General features: G+C 43.6%; 1 protein-coding gene across 5 annotated transcripts in view; it reads left to right on the top strand.

The window, feature by feature from the left end:
* Fas1 (fasciclin 1) overlaps nucleotides 1-22,136 on the top strand; it is a 224,839-nt gene that overhangs the window by 121,813 nt on the left and 80,890 nt on the right. For all 5 annotated transcript variants that reach the window (XM_069134650.1, XM_069134649.1, XM_069134648.1 and 2 more), the window contains exon 2: nucleotides 7,969-8,104. In XM_069134650.1, coding sequence (XP_068990751.1) covers nucleotides 7,969-8,104 — 136 coding nt within the window. The remainder of the gene's footprint in view (nucleotides 1-7,968; nucleotides 8,105-22,136) is intronic.

The raw sequence follows: 22,136 nt of genomic DNA, 5'->3' as shown, positions 1-22,136 counted from the left end.
TGCACAGAAGTTTGCGTGATTGTTAAAATCGCTAGAGCACAAGCGACGACGCAAGCTTGATCAGGATATGTCAGCAAACGAATGAAAGTGAATTCGATTCATCCAACAGCCATCACAACCACGCTACGCGTCAGATGCGTACGTGGCTGTCCTCTTAGTGTAAATTGAAATCGTTCAAGCGACATTTGCTGTACATCCCAACGTGTGCAGGTCAAGCGAAGGAAGGAAGGCGCCGACCTGATTCTCAATATCGACTCGTCATCGGAGCTAGTGACCGGCGACACCCTTACCGAGGGGAGTCAAGTAACTAGTCGGCAAGAGCCGGCAACTGGGTCATACGACACCGCATGCACCACGTAATTGCATTCCCACCGGTGGATATGAAGTGCCTACTGACAATAAGCCAGAAACTGCAGAAGTGCCGAGTGTTTGTTTTTTTTGTATGAATTTCAGAGACAGCTCGAACTCCTGCGCCGTTTCCCCGCGTTTCCATTGCGTTTAACATTCTGAGCGCGAAATGAATCGGGCCGATACTTCGGACTAGGATCATTGCGGATCACCCACCGAAGCTAGTTACGCGTGTTACTCGCGTGTTGGGTCCTTTCCATTGTATTTGATACGGATCGCAGTTCAACGTGAAAGTCTCAAACCATTTACACAATTCTAATCTGCAGGATTCGGTGCTCGAATAGGTTCTGCGGTTTTGATCGTAAGGTTCAAACTTCGGAGATGAATACTAGCCAAGAAAATGGCAAATGGAAAAGCGGCACGGCCTTTTGTTTTCAATATCTTGGGACTGGGGGTGGAAATCTTGACGTTCAGTGCCTGGTCAGGTCGAAAAAAGGTTCCCCTTTGTTCCACAGCAATTCCAGCTCATTGAAATTTGGCAGTCATTGTGCCGAGACCGCTCGACTAAATCCCACCTCTTGGTTAAAAACACTTCGCAGAAAATTCAACGCGATCGGTGCCCCGTGGGGAAAAAGATTTTCGCGAATGTGCAGAGCAGCCCTTATCAACGACAGTTCCGCATAGCGCAGGGACCGCCACTCCATGCATGGATTAGTAGAGAAACTGAGGTCCCGGAGCGGGGCGGATGTGACCGGGTCTAGTGGGGATATCAAACATTGATTATCAATTACCGGTACAATCAATGACGTTCCAATTGTTAGTGGACATCCTGTAAGCGCGCGCGTTCGGACTGCCGCGGCGGTCGTCGCTTTTCTGAATCATTTATTTATCGCCTGGGAACCGACAATGAGATCTCGAATCGAGACTTGTGCGCGTGAAATTCACAAACGGGAACATTGTGCGCTAGCAAGTTTCCGATAACGTCAGCATCGAGTGAGGTTTCGACAGTTCCGTTGTCATTGTCACATTGTCGCCCATCCAACGAACTGCCTCATGTACGTACAATGCTGTAGATAATTTAAATTTTCCGCCTGCGTTTGTTCGCCGGTGTAATGCGAATTTCCATATCTGACTCACTCTACTAAATCAACAATAGCCATCCATCTTTTCTTTTTCCAGTCTATCAACCACTCGCACAAGGGTGAGCACTGTAGGTTAGAGTTGCCTAGAAGCATCCCTTCTATCTTGATTTATGGCAGAAACTGGAGGGGTGGATGGGACGCGTCTTAAGGGATTGTTTTCAGAGGGATGAATTTCAGTTCACTCGGATTTAGAATTCGGGACATTTATACATCTGAGAGATATTTTCGTCTCATATTATGCCGTAGATAATGAATCATGAAATCTGACTTGATGCTTTGAAGCCTTTATTGGCAAGTGGGATCACGTAAGTTATTGCATAAAATTTCGAGATTACACGTACATAGGATAGTTACGCTATTAGTTTACGTTTTTCTTTCCTTTTCGTGCTTTCGAGAGAAGGTGAAAAATGTCTCAAGTCACGATCGTGACTGCACGAAATGACTCTACGGATTTTTTATGTTCAAAGAACACGAAGAGCGAAATTCATCCGATTTCCACTATCTATGACCCTTGCGTACATCTTTTTTATGTCCGCCATTTGCCGGTTTGCGCACTTATCGCTATGTGTGCCACAGTCAACCCTCCCTTATCCTTGCCCTTTTGATACATCTAACAGCTTTGAGGCAGTGCAGACGCGATGATGAGTGAACTTTAACGAGTATCTACACCCTCGCTGCGCGCTTAAATATCTCTACATTTGAGGGTTGAGGGGGAGGAAGGGAGAGAGAAGGACGCGAGTTCGTTTAACACTCCTTTTTCGTCATTCGAAATGAAAGTAAAAGCCATCGAGACGCGAGCTGCTAAGTAAGATGCTGACACATTATCATTCAGTGGCATTGATTGCATTTCACTTTGGTTCGTCCGTTTGTGAATGGGATTCTGACACGAGAGTTCAGCACAAACAGTGGCGTTTGGTAAATTGGTTTGAAAAACGAAAATCCCAGCTACGACGAAACCGGGGTTTCTTTATTCATTCGTCTTTCCCTCCATTCTCTCGTATTTATACCTACACACGCGTAACGTAAATCTACTCCTGCCTGCGTGGAGGAGAACTTGCAAGGCCTGTAAAAAAAAGTCCTGGGATTCGGAGCGGCTAATGGCTGGCCCGACTAATGGAGTCCCTTGGACGGACTTCAAGAGAGTTGGAGGGAGGATATGAAAGAAATGGAGAAAGTGAAAAAGGGAAAATGATTCGGAAAAGAACAAAAACGAAATTGGACTGGTACGAGGTACCGATGCGGGGAAAACGCGCACGGGCAGACGGGCAGGCACAATCCAAAGACGTAACCAGTGCAAATACTCGAATGCGGATGTATACAGTTATAAACAAACACCGTAAACCGGTACCCGGGTACAATTGTTACTGTTTACTAAAGCGCTGGCCGTATAACCAATTCCAGGCTTATTGCGGCGGCGCTGTAAACACTGAACGGAATAATATTCCACGCTGGAACAGCGGGCTCAACTGCTCACACAGGAATTTGCATCCATTAAGGATGCACCGGGTGTAAATGTCAATAAAAGTAAAAGCACTGTAAAATCAGAGACTAACAAGTGACATAGAAACTGATCAAGTTGAATTTCATTGAAAGAGTCGATGCTTAATAGTTAGATATTTTGAAAGCGCCAATTGGAATGAATATTTTTTATTCGCCGATGTTGACTTTAAAAAGCGATCGTACGATTATTCTATTATTTATACTATTTTAGTCGATCAGGGACTCGTTTTAACTTACCGACGAATGAATTCTTTACAAATCACCAAGGCTTGTGGAATTTGTGAAAAATCGACTTTACGTTCGGAATTTTTTATTTTCACACCCTAGTCGCTTGCGTAAGTCATAAATCCATTAAACGCGATACGATTCGTTAGCTTTCACGGAACATTTGACGCTTCCGTGTCCAATGAAATACCGACAAAGTCGACAAGGCCGCGTGCTTTCTAGTCCAAACACGATATCCAACGACCACGGTGAAATTTCCTTTTGTTCACGAGGAACCTCGTGCTGATTTTACCCCAGCCCATAAGCCACGTCTCGCATTTTCATAACACCTAGCCTGAAATTTTTACTTTCTTGTTTTTTCTTCTCGTGAAAAAAGGTTTCCCGCAGTCGAGTCCACGCGTCTCTTGTTTCCCATTGCCAAATTTCATCCGGCCATTCACATTCAGATCAAAACACGGTATTTTAACGATTGTATGAGAGAGAAAAAAAAAAAAAAGTACAGAGGCGTGCAAAATTTTTATCCACGGCTCGACACAATGTTGTTCGAACGATTCTCTTCATCAGTTTAATCAAACAATTTTATTGCTCACGTGCCGTTTACCGTAGAGCGTGTTCTACAACTACAGGTAATAAACATGTAACGAGCAATTAGCGATATAAAAACGCTCGGAGAGTGCGACATGATTTAAAAGGGCGAGTGGAAGTTTTCATACGCGAGGTAGTGCTGGGTGAGAGAATAAAACTGGAAAATCAAGTGCGTTTCACACGCGGTACGAGTAAAAAAGGACAAGCCTCGAGTTGGCTGTTGGCGTTAGAAATTGCTCAACCGATAACCACTGCCATCCCCTTGATTCGCCTCGCTACCCCGGATCCGATGAACTCGGTTTGACCTCGCGCTCGAGCACCTTGGGATGCGCCGAGATTAAAGCGAATACCTCGAGCGCGTCCGACGGTACCGAATCAGCTAATCCGGCCCAAACACCGCCGGCAAACCTCGAATAACGCCGCTCTACGATGGTTAAGCACGGCGACAGACGCGGACGCGTGGCACGGTTGAAACGGAGACGCGGAGACCGCGGGCAGATATTGCGGCGAGGTTGAAATCCGTGTGAGATAAGGAGCGGGTGTGAGGGATGGCAAGCGCGAGATCGTAACTCGAGACAAGGGATGAAGGAAGTGAGAGAGAGAAAGAGAGAGAGGAGAGAGAAAAAAGGAGATCATATTTCTGCAGGGGAATGAAAGTGGTGAATTTCGACAGCTATGGCTGCACGGACAAAAAAGTTCCTTCATAAGAACGATGCGTAACTGCAGAGCAGCGCCAGCCGTTACGGAAAACCTGCAACAAAAGCCGCCCTTAATATACGGGACAAAAATGACGGAGCAAAGGGGTGGCGGGGTGGCTCGTTTGAGAATGGAGATGGAGATGGAGATGGAGGGAGGAGGAAAAATGAGAATTTATACTCGGGACGCGGTGCTGGAACGGCGGCGTTGTCTTTCCTCGAGGTCCGCTCTGGCTGGATGCTCGCGGGGTTACAATGAGAGAGTGAACGACTTGAAGGGTCGGCTGGGATTGAGACAGGCGGATCTGACGCAGTTTGGATACCGGCTACTTCCGAAATCTCGGCACGAAGATAACGCCGCGAGATCCAGCCAAGCTGCAAGCTCCGCTTATACCGCTGGATGTGCGAGTGCTGGAAAAGCTAGGGGAAAAATAATGAGAGCCCATTTCGCGTCTTGTTTTTCTTTTTCGATTTCATTTTCGTGTCGTTCTTCATTCGACGTATTTTTATTTGCATTAAAAATCCACAGCGGGTCGGACCAACGATCAAAATCCAATTTACCTCGATGTTCGTTATATCTTCATTCATCTTGTCTTCACACGGTGAATATAATGCACTTGTGAAAGCTCGCTTTTTCCCCGGCTATGTTTGGCACTCGCGGCTATGAAACCTCGCCACAAAACAGCGCCTAACAGATACTGGTACACCGCACAATAACGATTAAAATTCACTCGTAATTGCACTGATCAAAAATTGCCTGCAATATTTCACACACTGTGCGACGTTTCCAACGTATCGTTACAATAATATAGCCCAATTCGCTACATAGGACCAATTGTGTGACCTGATGACTCGCGGATCCACTATTGAGATTAGCTCTTGGTATATCTTACGTCACACAAAAGTACGAAAATGATAAATAGAAGTTTCCCGCTACGATTTCATCACCTGTATTCTTGATACTCGCGTGCTACATCGTACAGTTTTCTATATTGTATATGCATGAAAACGGGGGAAATTTTTTAGTATGATATTTTATCTATCGAAGAACCGATGCAAGTTAAAAACACCGGCATGGTTTTACTGTCGCTTTAAGGTGGATATCGGAATACAGTGGACTCTGATTTCCTCCGTGAACGTAATACCGGCATAAAATCGTAGCGGTGGTACGTCGTACGTGCCTGCCACAAGGTGCGATCGGTATGATCGAGGAAAACGTTGAAATGTCGGGAGGTGGAAGAATGGGATGCGGCTGAAACATACGTTGCAAAATGCATCGGTATATATATAATAAATGCTCGATACGTCAACGGCGGCCAGTAAAAGCTCTTATATTGAATACGTGAATCGCATTCGCCAGCATGAATCGCCTCGGGAAAACCAACTGCACATGGAGAAAGAACACTGAGTAAATCATGATTTCGAGACTACCTTCACCGCGTCTGTCAAACTAAGAAAAAGCAAATGTAAGCGTATGCTGCTCCGTGTCTTTGACAAGAAGATTTACACCCTGCGTATCCACGATACGAGATATATTATACGTATAATACCTACACACCTACCAACCTACCTTCAGCTATAACCCCCGATACATATACCCATAAATGTCTCGCAAACTTACGAACGACAGATGCCCTAACTTCTTGGTTCATTGTTAGTTTGCGAAATCGTGCGTATTAGATTTGCGCACGTGTTTGGCATGGATTAGTAATATTCCTGCCGGGACTGAGACCGGATCGGATTACCGGTAGATCAAAGGATCCTAATCATACCGTGGCCTACGAATGTGCATCGAGTAATGATGAATCCTAAATCAATGCGTTGCTACGGCTCGACGTCATCTCTAAATTTGTACAAAGACGTGCATTGGGAACGACGGGTTTATTTTACATGTTTTACAGAATCAATTGACTCATTTTCAGCCCAGCGCGGCGACGAGTCCGTCGTTCAATTGACACCAGAAACAACATATCTTCGTTAAAACTCTGGAACAAAGTGTTCTTAGTTGCTCCGCGAATTAAGGGTGCCGCAGAAACGCCCGAATTACGTCATTGCCAGTTACTTTAATTAACAGCTTACCACAGACTCGGCGACGTTGTATAGTGCGAGATTACGGGCGTTCGTTATTAATAGAAATTTACCAATCCTCGCCTGTCTTGATGGTTGTATCGTTATTCTTTCTCATTTTTCGCGTATGGGATATTTTACACGCCAAATTTGAACTCGTTCGAATTATTGCTTGAAAGAATTGCTTGACCGTTATTTCCGTTATTGTGTCTATATTGAGTTGTATGACTCAAATAAATATCATTATATTATTATTATTATTGTTGTTGATATGGAATGGTGTCAGCCTATTTTACAAAGACTGCATTATACGCATTTCACCTCATTTAAAAAAAAACATCAAACCTGATTCACCTTATTTCAAGTGATGCATGATGATGATGTTATGCGAACAAAGGCCAAAAGGTTCACCTCGTCAAATTAACGTATTTAATGCTCGAGTGAGAATACTGCGCTCTTTTTCTCTCTCTTTCTGTAAAGATTCCGTACATGTGTAAGAAAACAAAATGAAAATACGTAAAACCAACAAGGACAAAGTTAATGCTAGTCATAAACAATCAGATCGTCTGAAAATGAGCTTTCAAGACGACAAATGGTAAGAACTTGTCGAAGCGGGTAATATAACACGAAGTGAAACACCACGTGACGATCAATTTTCGTGAGATCGATATCATTCGAGTTGACTCAAATGCCTAGATTGCTTAGCAAAGCCGAGTGGTCAAAGTACGTAAATATATAGGTACGAGAAGAGAGACGAATTAATCACAACTATTAAACGGCCGTAGTTCCGCAAGTTTATCACATCATTATAATGCTGGATAATTAAATTCTCAGCCCGTTGGGTCGTTAAAATGTACCGCGCTCCAATGTCGATGGTCGCCCTTGAATAAAAATTAATTTTAATTTTAACCTCACCACATTTTTTTTTTCTTTCTTTATTCCTAATAAATTTTTCCACACGTTCGTTTCGAGAGAGTAAAAGTTCCCTTCGTACAGCTAGACTTCGCCTGCAAAAGCGTGGTGAAATTTTGGATCCCAAAGTGGAAACTAAAAACTAACCTTTCCGGTTTTAGACAAAATTTTAAACGATTTTGAAACAGCCCAAGACTCAGTTTTAATCACTAATGATTGAATTTGTACATTTTTATAAACTTTTTCGTAATGCGGCTAAAAATTGATTTTGTAAAAAATCCAAGTTTCCCTCGAGTTTACCTATATCCGAGTAACTCCTAGCTTCCCAGTTATATTTGGCGATGAATTTAATTTTCAGATAGATATTTAATCGATCTACAAATTTCTTCGTCACCTTTCTTGGGGGTTTATAAAAAAAGTTGGGACACTGCAGCCGAATGAACAGAAAATATTTGTTTTACTAACCCATAAACCTCGTTGTGCTTCTGTTGCAGTTTTATCAACTATTGGAAGCAAGTCGAGTGGCGAACAATACGTTAATGTACAGACAAGTGACAGTTTTTGCTCCGACGAACAAGGCCTTCCAAAACTACTTCGGAAACACCGATGATTTGGTTCTCTACCATATGTGTGAGTACCTTGTTCTTTTGCTGTATAAATCCCATAAGTTGAGATCGGCAAGCAAATACTTTTCTCGACTCTTTTTTATCTTGCACTTAAGAACTGCAGTCGCGTTGTTTTTATCCTGTCATAATTTTGACATGTTGCACGTCATCGTGTCGCGTAAATCTCTGTGAAATATGTCCTTTAATCTGTTCACCGAGACACCCGCTCGCTGTGCTGACACGAGTGATGCTGGGCTGGATCACAACGGTGATTACACCCTGACATTGTAACATTTAACAGGTAATTTGCGGCACGAAAATGCCACGCTTTTTACTCTGGCTTTACCAGGCTTACGATTAGACGAATCGCAAAACTGAAAAGCAATTCTTCCGGTAGTTGAAGAAGTTCACCCCTTCGCTGAAGGTAGCACTGAGGTTACGTAAAAAAATCGTTGAATTGTTTGAATGATAAAAAGTCGTTAGCGGAGTCTTAGTAATCTAATAAAGTTCATTTGTAAGGACATGAAATTCGAAAGCAGCTACTCTGCCATAAAATACTCAGTCGTACGTATTGCAAACAAAGTTTCGGAGCTCCAAAATGGCATTCCTACATTATTCAAGTTATTTAGAATGAGTTTGAAGCATACCGATATAATTTCCAGGGCCAACTTCGTCACTGTTTTTCTTTTTCTTTTTCATTACTATTTAAATTCGCCATTCTCGACCGATTTGTTGAATTGATACCGACGACTAAAAAAAAATCACGTACTCAATGGGACTAAACTTCTTTCGGGAAAGTTGACACTAACGAAAAGATTGCGCGATAAAAGAATATCTGTTACAAAAACTTTGAAATTTCAAAATATGTGCTATAATTTTGTACAGTTTACAGTGCTTAAGCGTTTTGGAAAAAAAAAATTAAAATCCTTTGCAACGAAATCTCGTGTGCAACGTATCCTAACGAAATATCCGTTCGCCACGGTGAATATTGTATATTTTATTCCACGGAATTCCGCATATCGTATCTTAGGTTTACACGTTTATCGAAGAGTTCAGACCTTCGCGTCTTTTCCATAATAAATTCGATTTTGTAGTAATTTTTGAACGATGACGTCAAAATGCTCGACGCATGATCCGCCGGGGATTCCGCAACCTTGAACACTCGGGGGGTGTACGAAGTCCGGCTAATTTCAATTAGAGAATTGATTAGCGGGTACCCATCAATCCTGAGGCGGGGCCCCGTCCTTCCTCTCCGGGGGGGGGGGAGAATTTAATTGCTTGCGGTCCACATCCGCCTAGATCATCTAGCCGAGCCACCCTCGGCAAATCCCCCGAGTTGAGCGTGGCCACGAGGCGGGCATGAGGGGCGAGTCATCTAATTGTCAGTCATCGATCACCGACACTGATTGAAAACACTTGGACCAAGTGATGGAACGTGCAAGGGACTGACGAGGACCCCTTATGCGACCTTATACGGCTTAGGTTTGCGACGCGTTATAATACCGGGTCAAGTTACGACCCGGAAAAACCGATCGTTCGTAAAATTCCGGGATAACAAGGCACCGGATTCACGGAGAACTTCCGAGGAGTCACGACAAGGTGGACAAGTTTTTTTTTTTTTTTAACAGGGTGCACAATTTTTTTTTTTTTTTTTTTCGCAACCGAAACTTTATCCCTGAAACTCACTCGTCTTATGGGGTATACGTGATTTCAACGGTTCAGACTAACTTTACTGTAATGGGGTCTCTCCTGGTTTTTTTTTTTCTTTTTTTCTCTCAGTTTGTCAATTTTTCGAGAGTTTTCTTGATTACGTGAATTCACGTTCACGGTTATCCAGTCAAATATCAGCCAGTTTTCGAATAACATGGTTGAGAGAAACCGAATGTATAGATATGTAGCGGAAACTGTTATTACAGGATGCAAATGTAAATTTTTTTATCGATCACTATAAGATATCGTCCATTTGTTAGAAATTTCAAGAAAATGAAAGGCAAGAAATCTTACACGCTTGAGCGTAAATGGAACGTAATTTTCAAATAATAAACATGAAAAACAAATTTTTGTAATTCTCCAGAACTTGCAATACCAGATGAAAGAAAAATCGATATCTGCAATCTGAATGTACTTCATCAGTTCCCATGAAATCCTGAAATCCCGACCCCCTTCAGCAGTCTTTCATCAATGTATTATCTGACAATATTTTTTTCGCGAAGCGACGTTCGACTAAAACAAGCACGTAAATCAAGACGTTTTTTAGCCAGGCGTATCAATTGAAACAGTGCCGAGGGATGAGGATTGAGAAGATCTCTCATTCAGTGTATAATGCGATTATACTAATTCGTGTGGGAGGGTAACGACGCGGGACGTTTATTCCGCACGCACAAAGATCTTGAAAATTTGACGTGGCCCATTCGCTCGTTCCTCAATTTATCCGTTTTATCCGCAGGCCTGCCCCCATTATTATCAACCATGGCTTGAAGAAGCGCTCGAAGGGGGATCCCGAGAAGGGAGTCAAGGGAAAGCGTTCATTAGATCTCCTTCATATTTAATCTAAGTTGAATGGCAATCCCGCGAGGGTGGGCCGAGGCGAAGCGAAACCGAGCCAGGTCAGGTCGAAATTCCGCCAAGGAGGGTGGGGGCCGGCTCGTTTCCCACAAGGGCTTGTGACCAAGGGCCTTTTTCACACTGACAGCCATCAGAGGCCGTATTTGTGTACTTTTCCAGGGCCAGGGTAATCAGTAGTCGTTACACAACGTTCGAATAATGATCGTTTGACCTTTTCTCGCCGGATATCAGAATAATGCTGACTCAGTAATCCAGGAAACCGATGAGGCGTCGACTCGGCTGAGTGTGGAGAAAATTTCGAGTACTATCCAGCCCTACGACGAAATGGAAATTGACAATTTTGCCACTGGATTACAGCTGGATATATTTACCGCTGCGGCCAAAAATGAAGCTCATATTTCGAGAAATCACACTTTTTTACGCAAAAAAGACTGTAACAAGTGGCAATTTTTTTTTTTTTTTTTATATTGACGACAGCAATAAGTGCTAGAAATTTGATGAAAAAGGCCGGATTGAAATTCTGTGTCATCTGACCGCTTACCTACAACAATATCGATGGAACTGTTCGTATCGGTTATCCGTTCGAAACGGTTAAACGTCTGACCAGTTTATGGTTGAATTGGAAAAAATTAATTTGTATAAAAACCAAATGACCGGTTAACTTTTGACCATTTTGGACGGTTGCCCGGTCTTGGCCGTTAAAAATTGCCAGCTTCACCCATTAGTTAATCAACCAAGTCAACGGTTTTGGCGGGTTGAGCCAGTCAAATTGTTATACAGCCCTAGTCCATATGGCGCAAATTGCGTCTTTATTAAATTCTAGTTTTACTCGGAGATAAATATAGAAGTTTTAATTCGTCGCCAACGTCATGCCCTCCGGCGCTTTAATGTGCTTCGACGCGAGCTTTGTTTGGTGGCTTCTTTTTTTCTCCACGAGCTCGTCTTCGAGGATTTATTTTCGCAGCCGCGACCCCCGGGCAAACTTTGTTTCTACAGAATCGAGCACAGGTGTGTACATTTATACGAACTTGCGCGTAATACTACACGGGGTTATTCACAGGGTGTCCTAATGCGTTTACACTCAATCCCTGCAGGTTCAATGAAGACGGGAAGAATCTTTGGATTCGAATGTTAAATGGAAGAAAAATCTCTGCAACAGTTGGTGCGTTGTCTTAAAAACTTCAAATACTTAAAATACTGTGTATTGTAGCTGCAGAAGTCGGAGAAAATCATAATCGTCTAATAGGAACTCCTTGTTTCGAATTGAAAATTACCGTTCTTCTGAAATGCAATAGCGTAAAAGGTAGCTCACTATTCACTGGTACGATATACCGTGCAGTGGACTTATTCAAGTGAAGCACCCTTTGGGCACGTATACAGGTACGGCAGATGACTTGGCTGCGCGGCTCTTTGTGTAGAACTTAAGACTTTGAGGTTGGCGGCCCCGTCTGGTTACATTGTATCGCGAAGATGAAGGGAACGCGTCGTAAGTTCTACCACTTCTACCGTTGCCAGGGTGCCGCTTTATTTGCATTGTTACCAGTCTCAAGATTCGAATGCAAAGCTTGAAAGTCAAGTTTCGTAGGATATGAGTGGAATATCATGTACCGCAGGTATACTCAGGAAACTCGAAATAATGAACTTGCTTGCCGGCAAAGACTCGACTTCGGTGCATCGACTGCATGGGTCATGCATCTCCAATTTTCCGAGGACAAAATCATCACCGGAATGTATTTCACCTCCGAATAGCGTGTTTCTTTCTCAAAACCAACCCTGCGCCGTGTGGCTTGGGAATTCAAGGGCTCGTCATACCGCTGCGAGAATAAGTGGGTGGATCAGGAGTAGCGGTGTAGGTGTTTGTCTTAGGTGGCCAGACGCCCCCGTCTTACGCCGCAAGAGTGGATACACGCGATATTCTCATTGGGATTTCGATTCGGTGTGTCAAGAAAAAGTAAATCGCCACCGCCCGATTCTTTTCAGCAATTCAAACGGTTCGTGACCCGCGTTGCGAGGTCTCAAAGATACTTATCTGATCGAGCTTGGCTGAAGGTCGAAAGATTTTGCGTGTCAGTTCGCGGTTGCAGGGGCATGAATGATCAAAGGACGATGGTACTTCCCACGAGTCTTACGAGAGGTCGCGCTATGGGGAAAAACCGATTTCAGTGAGGAAAAATTTGACGCACCGTTGACTCGAAATAAAGACGTCCCAAGTGCTTTGGTGTTTTACGGAACGGCAATTTGTTGACGAGACGAAAAAAAATAAATAATATGAAAAACTTTTTACCGATATCTTTTGTGGACACGTTTTATTTTTCTCAATGCGGAAACTTTGATCTGAAGCATTTCCAGGTAATGCCAATTAATCGCAGTCATAGTTTGATCTCTCGATCGACTCTGCTGCGGTAGTTATACTTTTCACCTGAGAATTTTTCCATCAAAGTAAAACAGAGCTTCGGATAAAATACAATTGAATCCGGTTTTTCGCGTCGCTCGTTTTTCTCTCGTAGCGTTTATAATTTTTCTCTCATCAGGGTGGAAGCCAGATTTCCTCAAACCCCGTCTCAGCGATTTTGTATATCCTGGAAAGTTTTACAATTAGTCTAGAAAGTTTGGTAATTTTCTACCGTTCAACCGTGTTGTTTTGCGGCCTGAAAGTGTTGCGCTGCACCTCCCTTAATTCATCATTTTCCCTCTGCCAGTGTGCAGCTGGTTACCGCGGAATAAACGAATCGTAAGAAGACCTCTGCTTTCCCTTGTTCCTTTTCAAACCGTGCGCTCAGTCGCTCTGTTCCATGAAGCTGCAGCGATACTCTCATACCTAATTGGCCGATTGAAGTAGCGCATCAGCTGCGTTGAAAATAAGCGGAACTCCCACTGTAAGCCGCCGTTATTTCCAAGAACAGCGAATGCGAAAAGCACTGACCATTATGGCAGGCTGCACTTTGCACCGACTTGCAGTCGATCATTATCCCCAGGACTCTTCATGATCCTTGCAAATTTCGCGGATACAAGTTACTCGCGTGAGTTGCACAGTCGAGCACCAGTTTTAGCCATGTGACTTTGGTAGCTTGAGAAGGGACAACAAACCTCGGAAGTCTCGGGAGTTGTTTGTCTAAGCCAAAGTTACATTAGCTATTACGCAAATGGCGGCCAGTTATCTTTGGCAACTAGCCTGCACTTCCGGAGCAAGTGCAACAGCTGCATTTCCCAAGTGTCTCTAATATTTCGACTCGGAGTCAGCGCCGGCTTCGGGATCGATGTCTGCAGTTTATCACACCTTCCATTGCAAATTGGCTGATGCGACGAAATCGTTGAAGGCAGCCGCTGTTCCTAACTCTTGAAAAGCTTGGCGGCACGTGTCACACTTATCCCGCGTCTGTTCACGGTGGTGCACAAGGGGCTGATAGGGTGCGGTTATAGACGGATGCCGAAGGCAGCTGGATGAGAAGTGAGGACAATGCGGAGCGGAATTGCACCTTTCAGAAATCGAAAGTACTTAGACGAAGAGCACCGCTTCAGGTGGGATCAGGGTTTCGGTGGTGTTGAGTCGATTGTTTCACGTGAAACATGGAAAGAGTTACTTTCGTGAATATTTACGATGTATGACAAAATATGTTTCTCATAGCGTTTTTGACTCTTCATTAGCTTTGTGTAAAAAAACCAAGGCTTGAAAGCTCGTCGCAGCGTGAATTTTTCCACGCCGTGATCCTGTTAGCGTGAAATTTAGTGAAAGTGATCTGATCTGGCAAAACACTTGTAGAACCGAAATCCAGACGAATGTGAAACCTGCAAGCAATTCTGGTTGAATTCGGTTTCCGATTTCATGGTTACGCGCAGCCAACCCAGCTGACATTCTGGGTGAAGTATTAAAACGAATACCAGTTCGTACGGCGCAGTTTCACCCTCGGCTCAGCGTAATTTCGTTCCTTCTTCTCGTCTCTCTTCCCCTTCAACGTAGCCTAGAGCCTCGCCTTTTCCCCCGAGGGCTGGACTTGATGTGAAAATAAAATATGACTACCTCCGGTCTGGATTTACTGGCGGTTACGACAAAATAAAACGATCTCGTCTTATTATCATTAATATTCCAACATTCCGGAGAGCATGATTTTTCTTTCTTATTACTCAGTCTGTTTTTACATTTCAATTCCCTTTTCACTTCCAATTATTACGGTCATTACATTACATTGAATGCAGGAGCTGGTTCACGCGTCATCGCTAGAACTTTCTTTGCGGCACAAAAGCTCCGTGCTCAAAATTCATGGAAAACGTGTATAGTTTTTTAAATATGATAAACGATCATGTCGAAAATCTTGAACAAACGATTGTTCGAAAGAATTTTCTGACCATGCATAAAAATATTCAATTCAATGTATAAATCATTCTGAGAAAAGGGATAATTTTATTTTCTATACAGACGTCTACATCCGAATCTGCATAATTCTGAACGTGATTGCCATTGAGAAATTTCTAAATATCGCTCGTTTGGAACTTCCGATAAAATTATTTTATTTTATTTATTTTTTTTCTCGACAAACTGAAACCGAGCGTGGATTTTCCCCTGAAATTTAAAATGGCCATGTCACTTTTCACTTTTTTATCGTCAGAGAGCGTGTCAGCATAAATTTTGGCGTTGGTGAAACAGAGCAATCACGTATTTCGAACAGGACGTGTAACAAAAAATACGAACGACGAAGAGCATTCTTTACACGGGTAAAATGAATTCTTTTTCACAATCCGTTTAACTTTCTGACAGTTATCGCTGACGTCATCATGCCACCGCATCAGTTATTTTCTGCTTCAACTTATTCAACCCCTGCAAGCCTGTAATATTTTCGCCGCGGTATGATGTTCGGTTTACAAAATTGAAAGCTTCTCGTTCCAATGTTTAGAAAACCGCGAAATCTCGACTTATCAACATTCCGAATGCTTGAGTAATAAGCAAACTGGCGGCAGTAATTTTTAACCGGGGGAAAAAAAGTGGCGTCTGGAATAGTTTCATCCCCTCGCTGACCGCAGCCAGTGCCAAGTTTGGGAATTCGCTCGACAGGCATGCGGGATTGAGCAACGAGAGACCGTGGCTGACAAATGGTTTCACCATCTTTTTATCCACGCCTCGTTGTCGTCGGTACCTATTGCTTTTCCTTCGTAGTATATTTTTCGCGCTTGCGAACGAGTCACGTGTCGTGGCACAGCATGAATAAAGCATACAACGTAACTACAGAAGACGCGAATTCTACATACTTGCATCGTTCCAGGTTGCGTGTGGATAGCAGAAGAGTTATAACAGCAAGCCTTTCTGTTGTAACCACGTTTTTGTTTACTTTTATTTCTCGCGTTATGCACATCGCGTGTGCAGCTTGCAGTTCGCAGTCACGCTGGACCTTAACTCCTATTCACAGTGGAGTTTACTCACAATCAGATATTTTACGAAAACAATTCTTGCGCAGAGACTGCGTTAAGGAGATACATAGGTACTCATATCCCAGCGAATACCGACAATATTCCCATTTCAATCAAGCCGATCACATATGCGAAAAGTATTCGAGGTCATTTTCTTGCGAGAAACGTAACGCGAACGGATTTTTCGAGGCAAAAGTAGGTACGAGCTGCAGGTTGTCGACTTACTGAATTCGTCTTGTCAGCCGGAAACGAAGTGGCGAGGAGAAGGTAGGGGGATGTTTGAAATCGGAAGTGGGTAGCACACGGACTGGTTTCTATTTATCGATATTACCGAAGCGGCTTGCTGGTACGTCACCAGAGAGATTTATTGGCCAATCTCACCGAGCATACATACTCTGCAGCTGAGCTTTCGCGCGAGAATTTCTAGTGACACTGGATACAGGCTTGCGCTGCACCTTCTCCTACTATGTATATTGTATACATAGTATACACTATTATACATATATACCGTGTTTGAGATTTTCGCTAAAAATCTTTCCGCGCCACCGATTCTTTCGATCGAGATACGGCAGAAGGACTCTGCGTAAAAGTTAGCCTGCATTTTCACCCATCGATTCCAGTTTTTCTCCAGAACGCGTGGTTTTGTTTGAATTCATTTTTGCGAGAGCAGAAAGTGATAATTGGAAAGCGAAATTGTTGTTTTTCGCGCTCCGGCAAATAATTACGGAATGAAGTGACACACGGTGGCCACTCCTGTCAATTTAATTCCACCCTCGGTTGCTAATCGAGCTGGCGCCAAGTCCGCACCCTTGTCAGAATCCGTGAGGCAGCCCAATTCATCGTTAGAATCAAACAAGTTAAGGACCACGGCGGTGTAAAGAGGGGTCCTTGTCAAAATTAAATATATTGTCAACGCGCGAATGGATTTTTATCGGTATACACTATATATTATACGTATTACGTATACTCGCGCGTGTCGTACAATAAACCGACACGGTGAAATGAGGGTGTTTTCGGTGTTTTATGGTACCTACACTTTCGGGTAATTGGGAAAGGCTTTTTGCCCTACATTCACTCGCAGAAGTAATTATTTCAGCGCTTTTTGCGACCTGTAAAGCGGAACATTACGCTCTCTGGTGTATTACATCGGTCATGAAATTGTCGGATTTCTTTCTCGTCCTTCGCGTCGACGGCGATTCGGGTGAACTTGGCCAGTCCTTCTCGGCAAACTTGTTCCTTTATTTTACCAAAAAGCGCGAGATGATCTAGACGAGGTTTCGGAGAAAAGTGGATTACTTTTCTTGAAAACCTTATTGCATCACTTCTGAAAGAGCGAGGGATTCGTCCGAGGAGGAATGAAAACAGGAGCAGCGTAATTTCACGAACTGAAAACCCCGAGGCGTACGTCATTCATCGTGAGAATAATGTGAAAACTTGTGCGCTTTCTTGTTATGCCGTCCAAGCTCTGCGCCAATTAGAATATTTAATTTTCATACGGTTGTTGTTTGCTCGGGGAGGACGGTATAGAAAACGAACGAGACGCCAGGTTTCCTATGCAATTTATATATTCGTGCTCGCGTGCAAAACTCACGTACCTATCCTTGAGGGTGATATTTCCCGAAGGACTCTGCTTCTTCGTTATAATTTTCTTCGGAGCAAAATCTCATTCTCTGGGTTATTTCGCGAAAAAATCAATCTCGCCTCCACGGAGACGTCATGCGACTTCCTGCCTTTCGCTTCACTGCTTGACTGCAGTGCGTTTTCCGTATATTATAACCGTCCCGTGTACTACATAATGGGATGTGTTCGAGAAACTCTTCCCTCCCTTTACCTCGTTCCTCGCCTCTCGAGGCCGATCCGCCACTTCTGCATGTTTCTGAAGAATCCTTTACTCCTGGCAGGAGTCTTTAACGCCTGTCTGCATTCACTCGCCGGGATGTCTGCCCGTTTTAAACTTGCAGGGTACGCGCGCTGCATCTCGTCCTGTGGGAGAAAGGATAAACTGTACATTCGAATTTCTCGCGTTATCTTGTGGCCTAGAAAACGGGAAAAATCTGACGTTTTATTACGGCGATTGTTCATCTTTTTTCTTTTTTTTTTTTTTTTCTGTACTTCACTGGAGGAAAGCCTCTGTTCAGGGAGCAAAAAATATTAACTTTTGAAAAAGTACCTATATTTTACGGTCCGTGATTACGCGATGTTTCGTCTGATTACAACGAGAATTGGTAACGTCTTTTGAAAAGCAGTACCCCGATGTTTGCACGCCTACGGCAACGCCGGCTGAAGCAAACAGTGCCGAAGAGACAAGAAATCAAGAAATATTAGCAGTACATGACATACCTACGTTTTACATTTCTTGAATACCATTCGCAGCATAGTGATTACAATTTTCCCGTCCGAGATCATACATATGTATTACATAGGTATGTATAACACAACCTGCGAAACACTTTGGGAAATGAAAATTGCTTGTGTAAGGAGTATAAATAATTTGTGTGATGGACGTCAGGGGCAAATTAGGGTGCCTGTATTAACTATGTATGTCGTATGTACGCACGTTGCGTAGGAGAGCGAACTGTATTATACATGCATATTGTATATATATTACACACACACACACATATATATATATATATATATATATATATATATATATATATATATATATATATATATATATGTAATTACATATATGTGTGTATATATATATATATATATATATACATTATACATATATCCATATATTAAAGAATAATACACCGAACCGGGGAACTACGATAAGAAAATATGAGATTCAGAGGTTGGAGGAAAAGAAGAAGAAAATTGAGAGAAAGTACTTAGGGTAAAATGTAAATTTGAAAATACTCTGAAACGCTGAAGCCCTTGCACGGCTAGGCGGCTGGATATTCGGATGTCTTAATAATCGAGGGTCATTTTGCCTTTCTTATCCCCGCGCTGGCTCTAACCGGAGGAGTCCGGACCCATTTTGACCCATTGGGCAGCCATCAACGGGAAAGTGTGGCAGCGTATCAGGCCGGTTGACAAATGTCCAGGAGAATTGAATGCGGACTCCTTTGGGAGCAGGACGCGGAGTCCTTCGTATCACCGGAGGATCTTCGGGAACCTCATCCTGGGTAACGTTGACAAGATCCAATGGGGATAGAAACGGGCATTGAGTTAGGCTCGGGTTTGGCTGGGTCGGGCTCTAGAATGAAGTGCCGAATTCTATATGTATGCCCATATGTATATAAGCAGCGTTGGTCGACGGCAACTGGCGAACGCGAAGCGGTGGTGGGCAACCTTCTCTGTGCAGGTGCCACGCCTATACGCCGTCTAACATAAATTGATTGTTGGCGTGCGCATGGATTGGCGACTGATTCAGGAATACCGAAGTATCTGCATCTGCGTAACGTACTCGTGCTGTCTCTGATATCCATCGATATACTTGCCGGGAGGAGATGAGCGGATATATTTTCGGTCTACAGACGGCTTCGATGCTCAAACATTTGATCGAAGCTTGCTAAGCAGCTGCATAAGTGAATATTTCTTTGTACTGGCGAAATATGCGTATATGATCAAGGAACATCGGTTTGGCGTCCCCCTTCGAATTCGTTGTAACTCATGTGTGCTGTAGAATATTGAAAACTAAAAGACACGTATTTTTGTATCGGTGGAGAAATGGTTTAAAGGGGTGAAAACTATACCCAAAGGTGGTTTCTCAATGTCAGATAGAATAGCTTGATGTATTTGAGCGTTCGTTCCATTTAAATACACCAAGCACATCAAGAGATCACCCTGTTGGGTGCCCAAGGTTGATGGTAGTTCTCACCCCTTTAACCCGTTTTTTCGATAAAAAAAAAAAAAACACGTGTGTGTTCCAGTTTTCAATGTTCTACAACATGCGTGACCGGCAACGAGTTTCAAGGGGTAGACCAAACTGGTGTTCCTTGTCAGTGAAAAATTATAAAACGAAAAGAAAAGAAATCATTTCGACACAGCACCGTGTTCGTATGACCAGTCTGGCAATTACTTGCCCCGAGTAAGCTCACCGCGAACCGATAATCACCATGTTCGAAACAACCGTCGGGCAATACTAACGAATATCGATGCGGATCAACTGGCTTTGCAGCGAGACATCGAGGCGTAATTGAGGAACAATCTCTCGCCCTTCAGGGGATAGGCGTATGTGTCCGGGTGTGGCACGTAGGCTTGGGCCCTTGGGCACTGAGGAGCGGTGATTCTGTCGCAGGGTTAGTTAACCCTCGCTTTGAACCTCTGGGGGGCAAGTTGCCGAAGGTGAAATCCCGGCTGCGGCTGCTCGGTTAGGACCTGATTTAGTCTACTCCTGGGCAACTCGGCGATAGGATCTGCCGCGCGAGGGCGAACCGTAAGTCCTCTGAGCCCTGGGCTAAATCCACGATGCACTTCATGAGCTCCCAACAACACGTCTAGCATACCATGACCAGGGAGGAATGAAGATGAATTTCTCCTAGTATGGAAGACGCACCGCGCTACGTACTGCTCTTGATTCATTCGGCAAGGAAGCTATCTCGGGCTTCTGTTTCTAGACTCAGACGCTCCTGCAGTTTACTTCAGCTGTCTGTCGTGGAGTTGGAAGCAATACAAAGGATCCTTCATGCCAGCAGCTGAGTCCGCGATGGAACAATCGGCTCAGCTGACAGCCTTTAGCGGGACCAGTATGTTGCGGTTATTGTTGAAACATCAAAAACCATATGTTACGTAATTAAATCGTGGGCGGTAATTAGATCGGCACGTATGGGTTTACTTCTCAGCAAAACTAGATGGTTGTCATAAAGCTGAAGGTATACCGTTCATCCAATTAGACTTTACAACGCACTATATTGTCTTGGGAAGACATTCCGTTTTATTCGATTTATTTATTTATTTATTTTTTTCATTTGAATTGTGTGCAAAATAATGATACTTTTGTTCAATTCTTTTGAAACTCTAGTAAATATACGATATATTCTGTGCGAAATTTCGCTTCGTAGATTCCCACACCGGAGCGAAAATGGTGTGCTGTTTGAAGAGAACAATGCCTTGTGGAGTCGAATTAAATTAACGGTTCACCTTCGTCGTACCAATCAAACGACAACCTGCAACTGGTTTTGCTGAAAATTGGACTCATGCACTGATTCATGTTCTACCTGTGAATTGAACATTTCCATTTCCACATGCGTACATGGCTGAAGGAGCTATCGGGGATCGGATGATGCAAACAGTGAGGGAAACTGGTCTGTTCTGTACTGTAGTGGAGATGAAAATTGTTTCAATCTGTTGGAAAGCTTCTCCCGCTGTTCTGCAGCAACGCCGAATCTGAGACAATCACTCGGTTCGTCAGTCAACGTCGGTACAGGATCTAGCCGATATGTAAAGCGTGCCGAAGATCCTTGCAGCATCAATTCTGATGCTCCTCGTCGAATGGGAATTTGTGAGAGATATGCGATGCGAGGGAGGTCGGATCAGTCATCAATACTCGACAATTCATTCTCCACTCCTATATCTTCTTCCTTCCATCACCCGTTTTCTCCTCGGAGGTCCGGAAGGCGTGCTCCACTCGCGCAACCTGGGAATAATTCAAACCCTGAGATGCATATTGATGATGCGCGTTGTAAATCTGCATAGGTTTCCCCTACGACGCTGGAATGCTAACCCAGTTCTTTTGTTGTTCCTACACCTATCCTGTCGTCCACATTATTCAGCCGTTCGCCTATCCGTTCTGTACCCGTAACGTCGGTCATGTTCAACGCTTGCGGCTTCTGCTTTCCGCTGCATGCATAGTAGATACGATCGAATCTTTGTGGGAATACGCGCTTAGGCACAGTCAATTTCGCTTCATTTACGATCTACTTGATCCTTGCACGACGGTTGTTCTTTCCATTTTAGTCATTGTTAACGTTTTGAGTTCATGACCAACGTTCGGATCAGTGCTTTTAAACATTCGCTCTATGAGCAGAACAGATAAAGTTTTCTTTCCTTTGAACTCTTCCTCAACTTCTACAAGCCAACAATTTCATCTTTCCAAAATCCAGAACTTTTATCGCCGTCCTATAATTATTCAGTTTCTCTCG

The sequence above is a fragment of the Neodiprion pinetum genome, chromosome 3 (genome assembly GCF_021155775.2).
Source record: "Neodiprion pinetum isolate iyNeoPine1 chromosome 3, iyNeoPine1.2, whole genome shotgun sequence".
Lineage (NCBI taxonomy): Eukaryota > Metazoa > Arthropoda > Insecta > Hymenoptera > Diprionidae > Neodiprion > Neodiprion pinetum.
The sequence above is the reverse complement of the archived record's forward strand: the minus strand, read 5'-3'. Positions and strand labels throughout refer to the sequence as shown.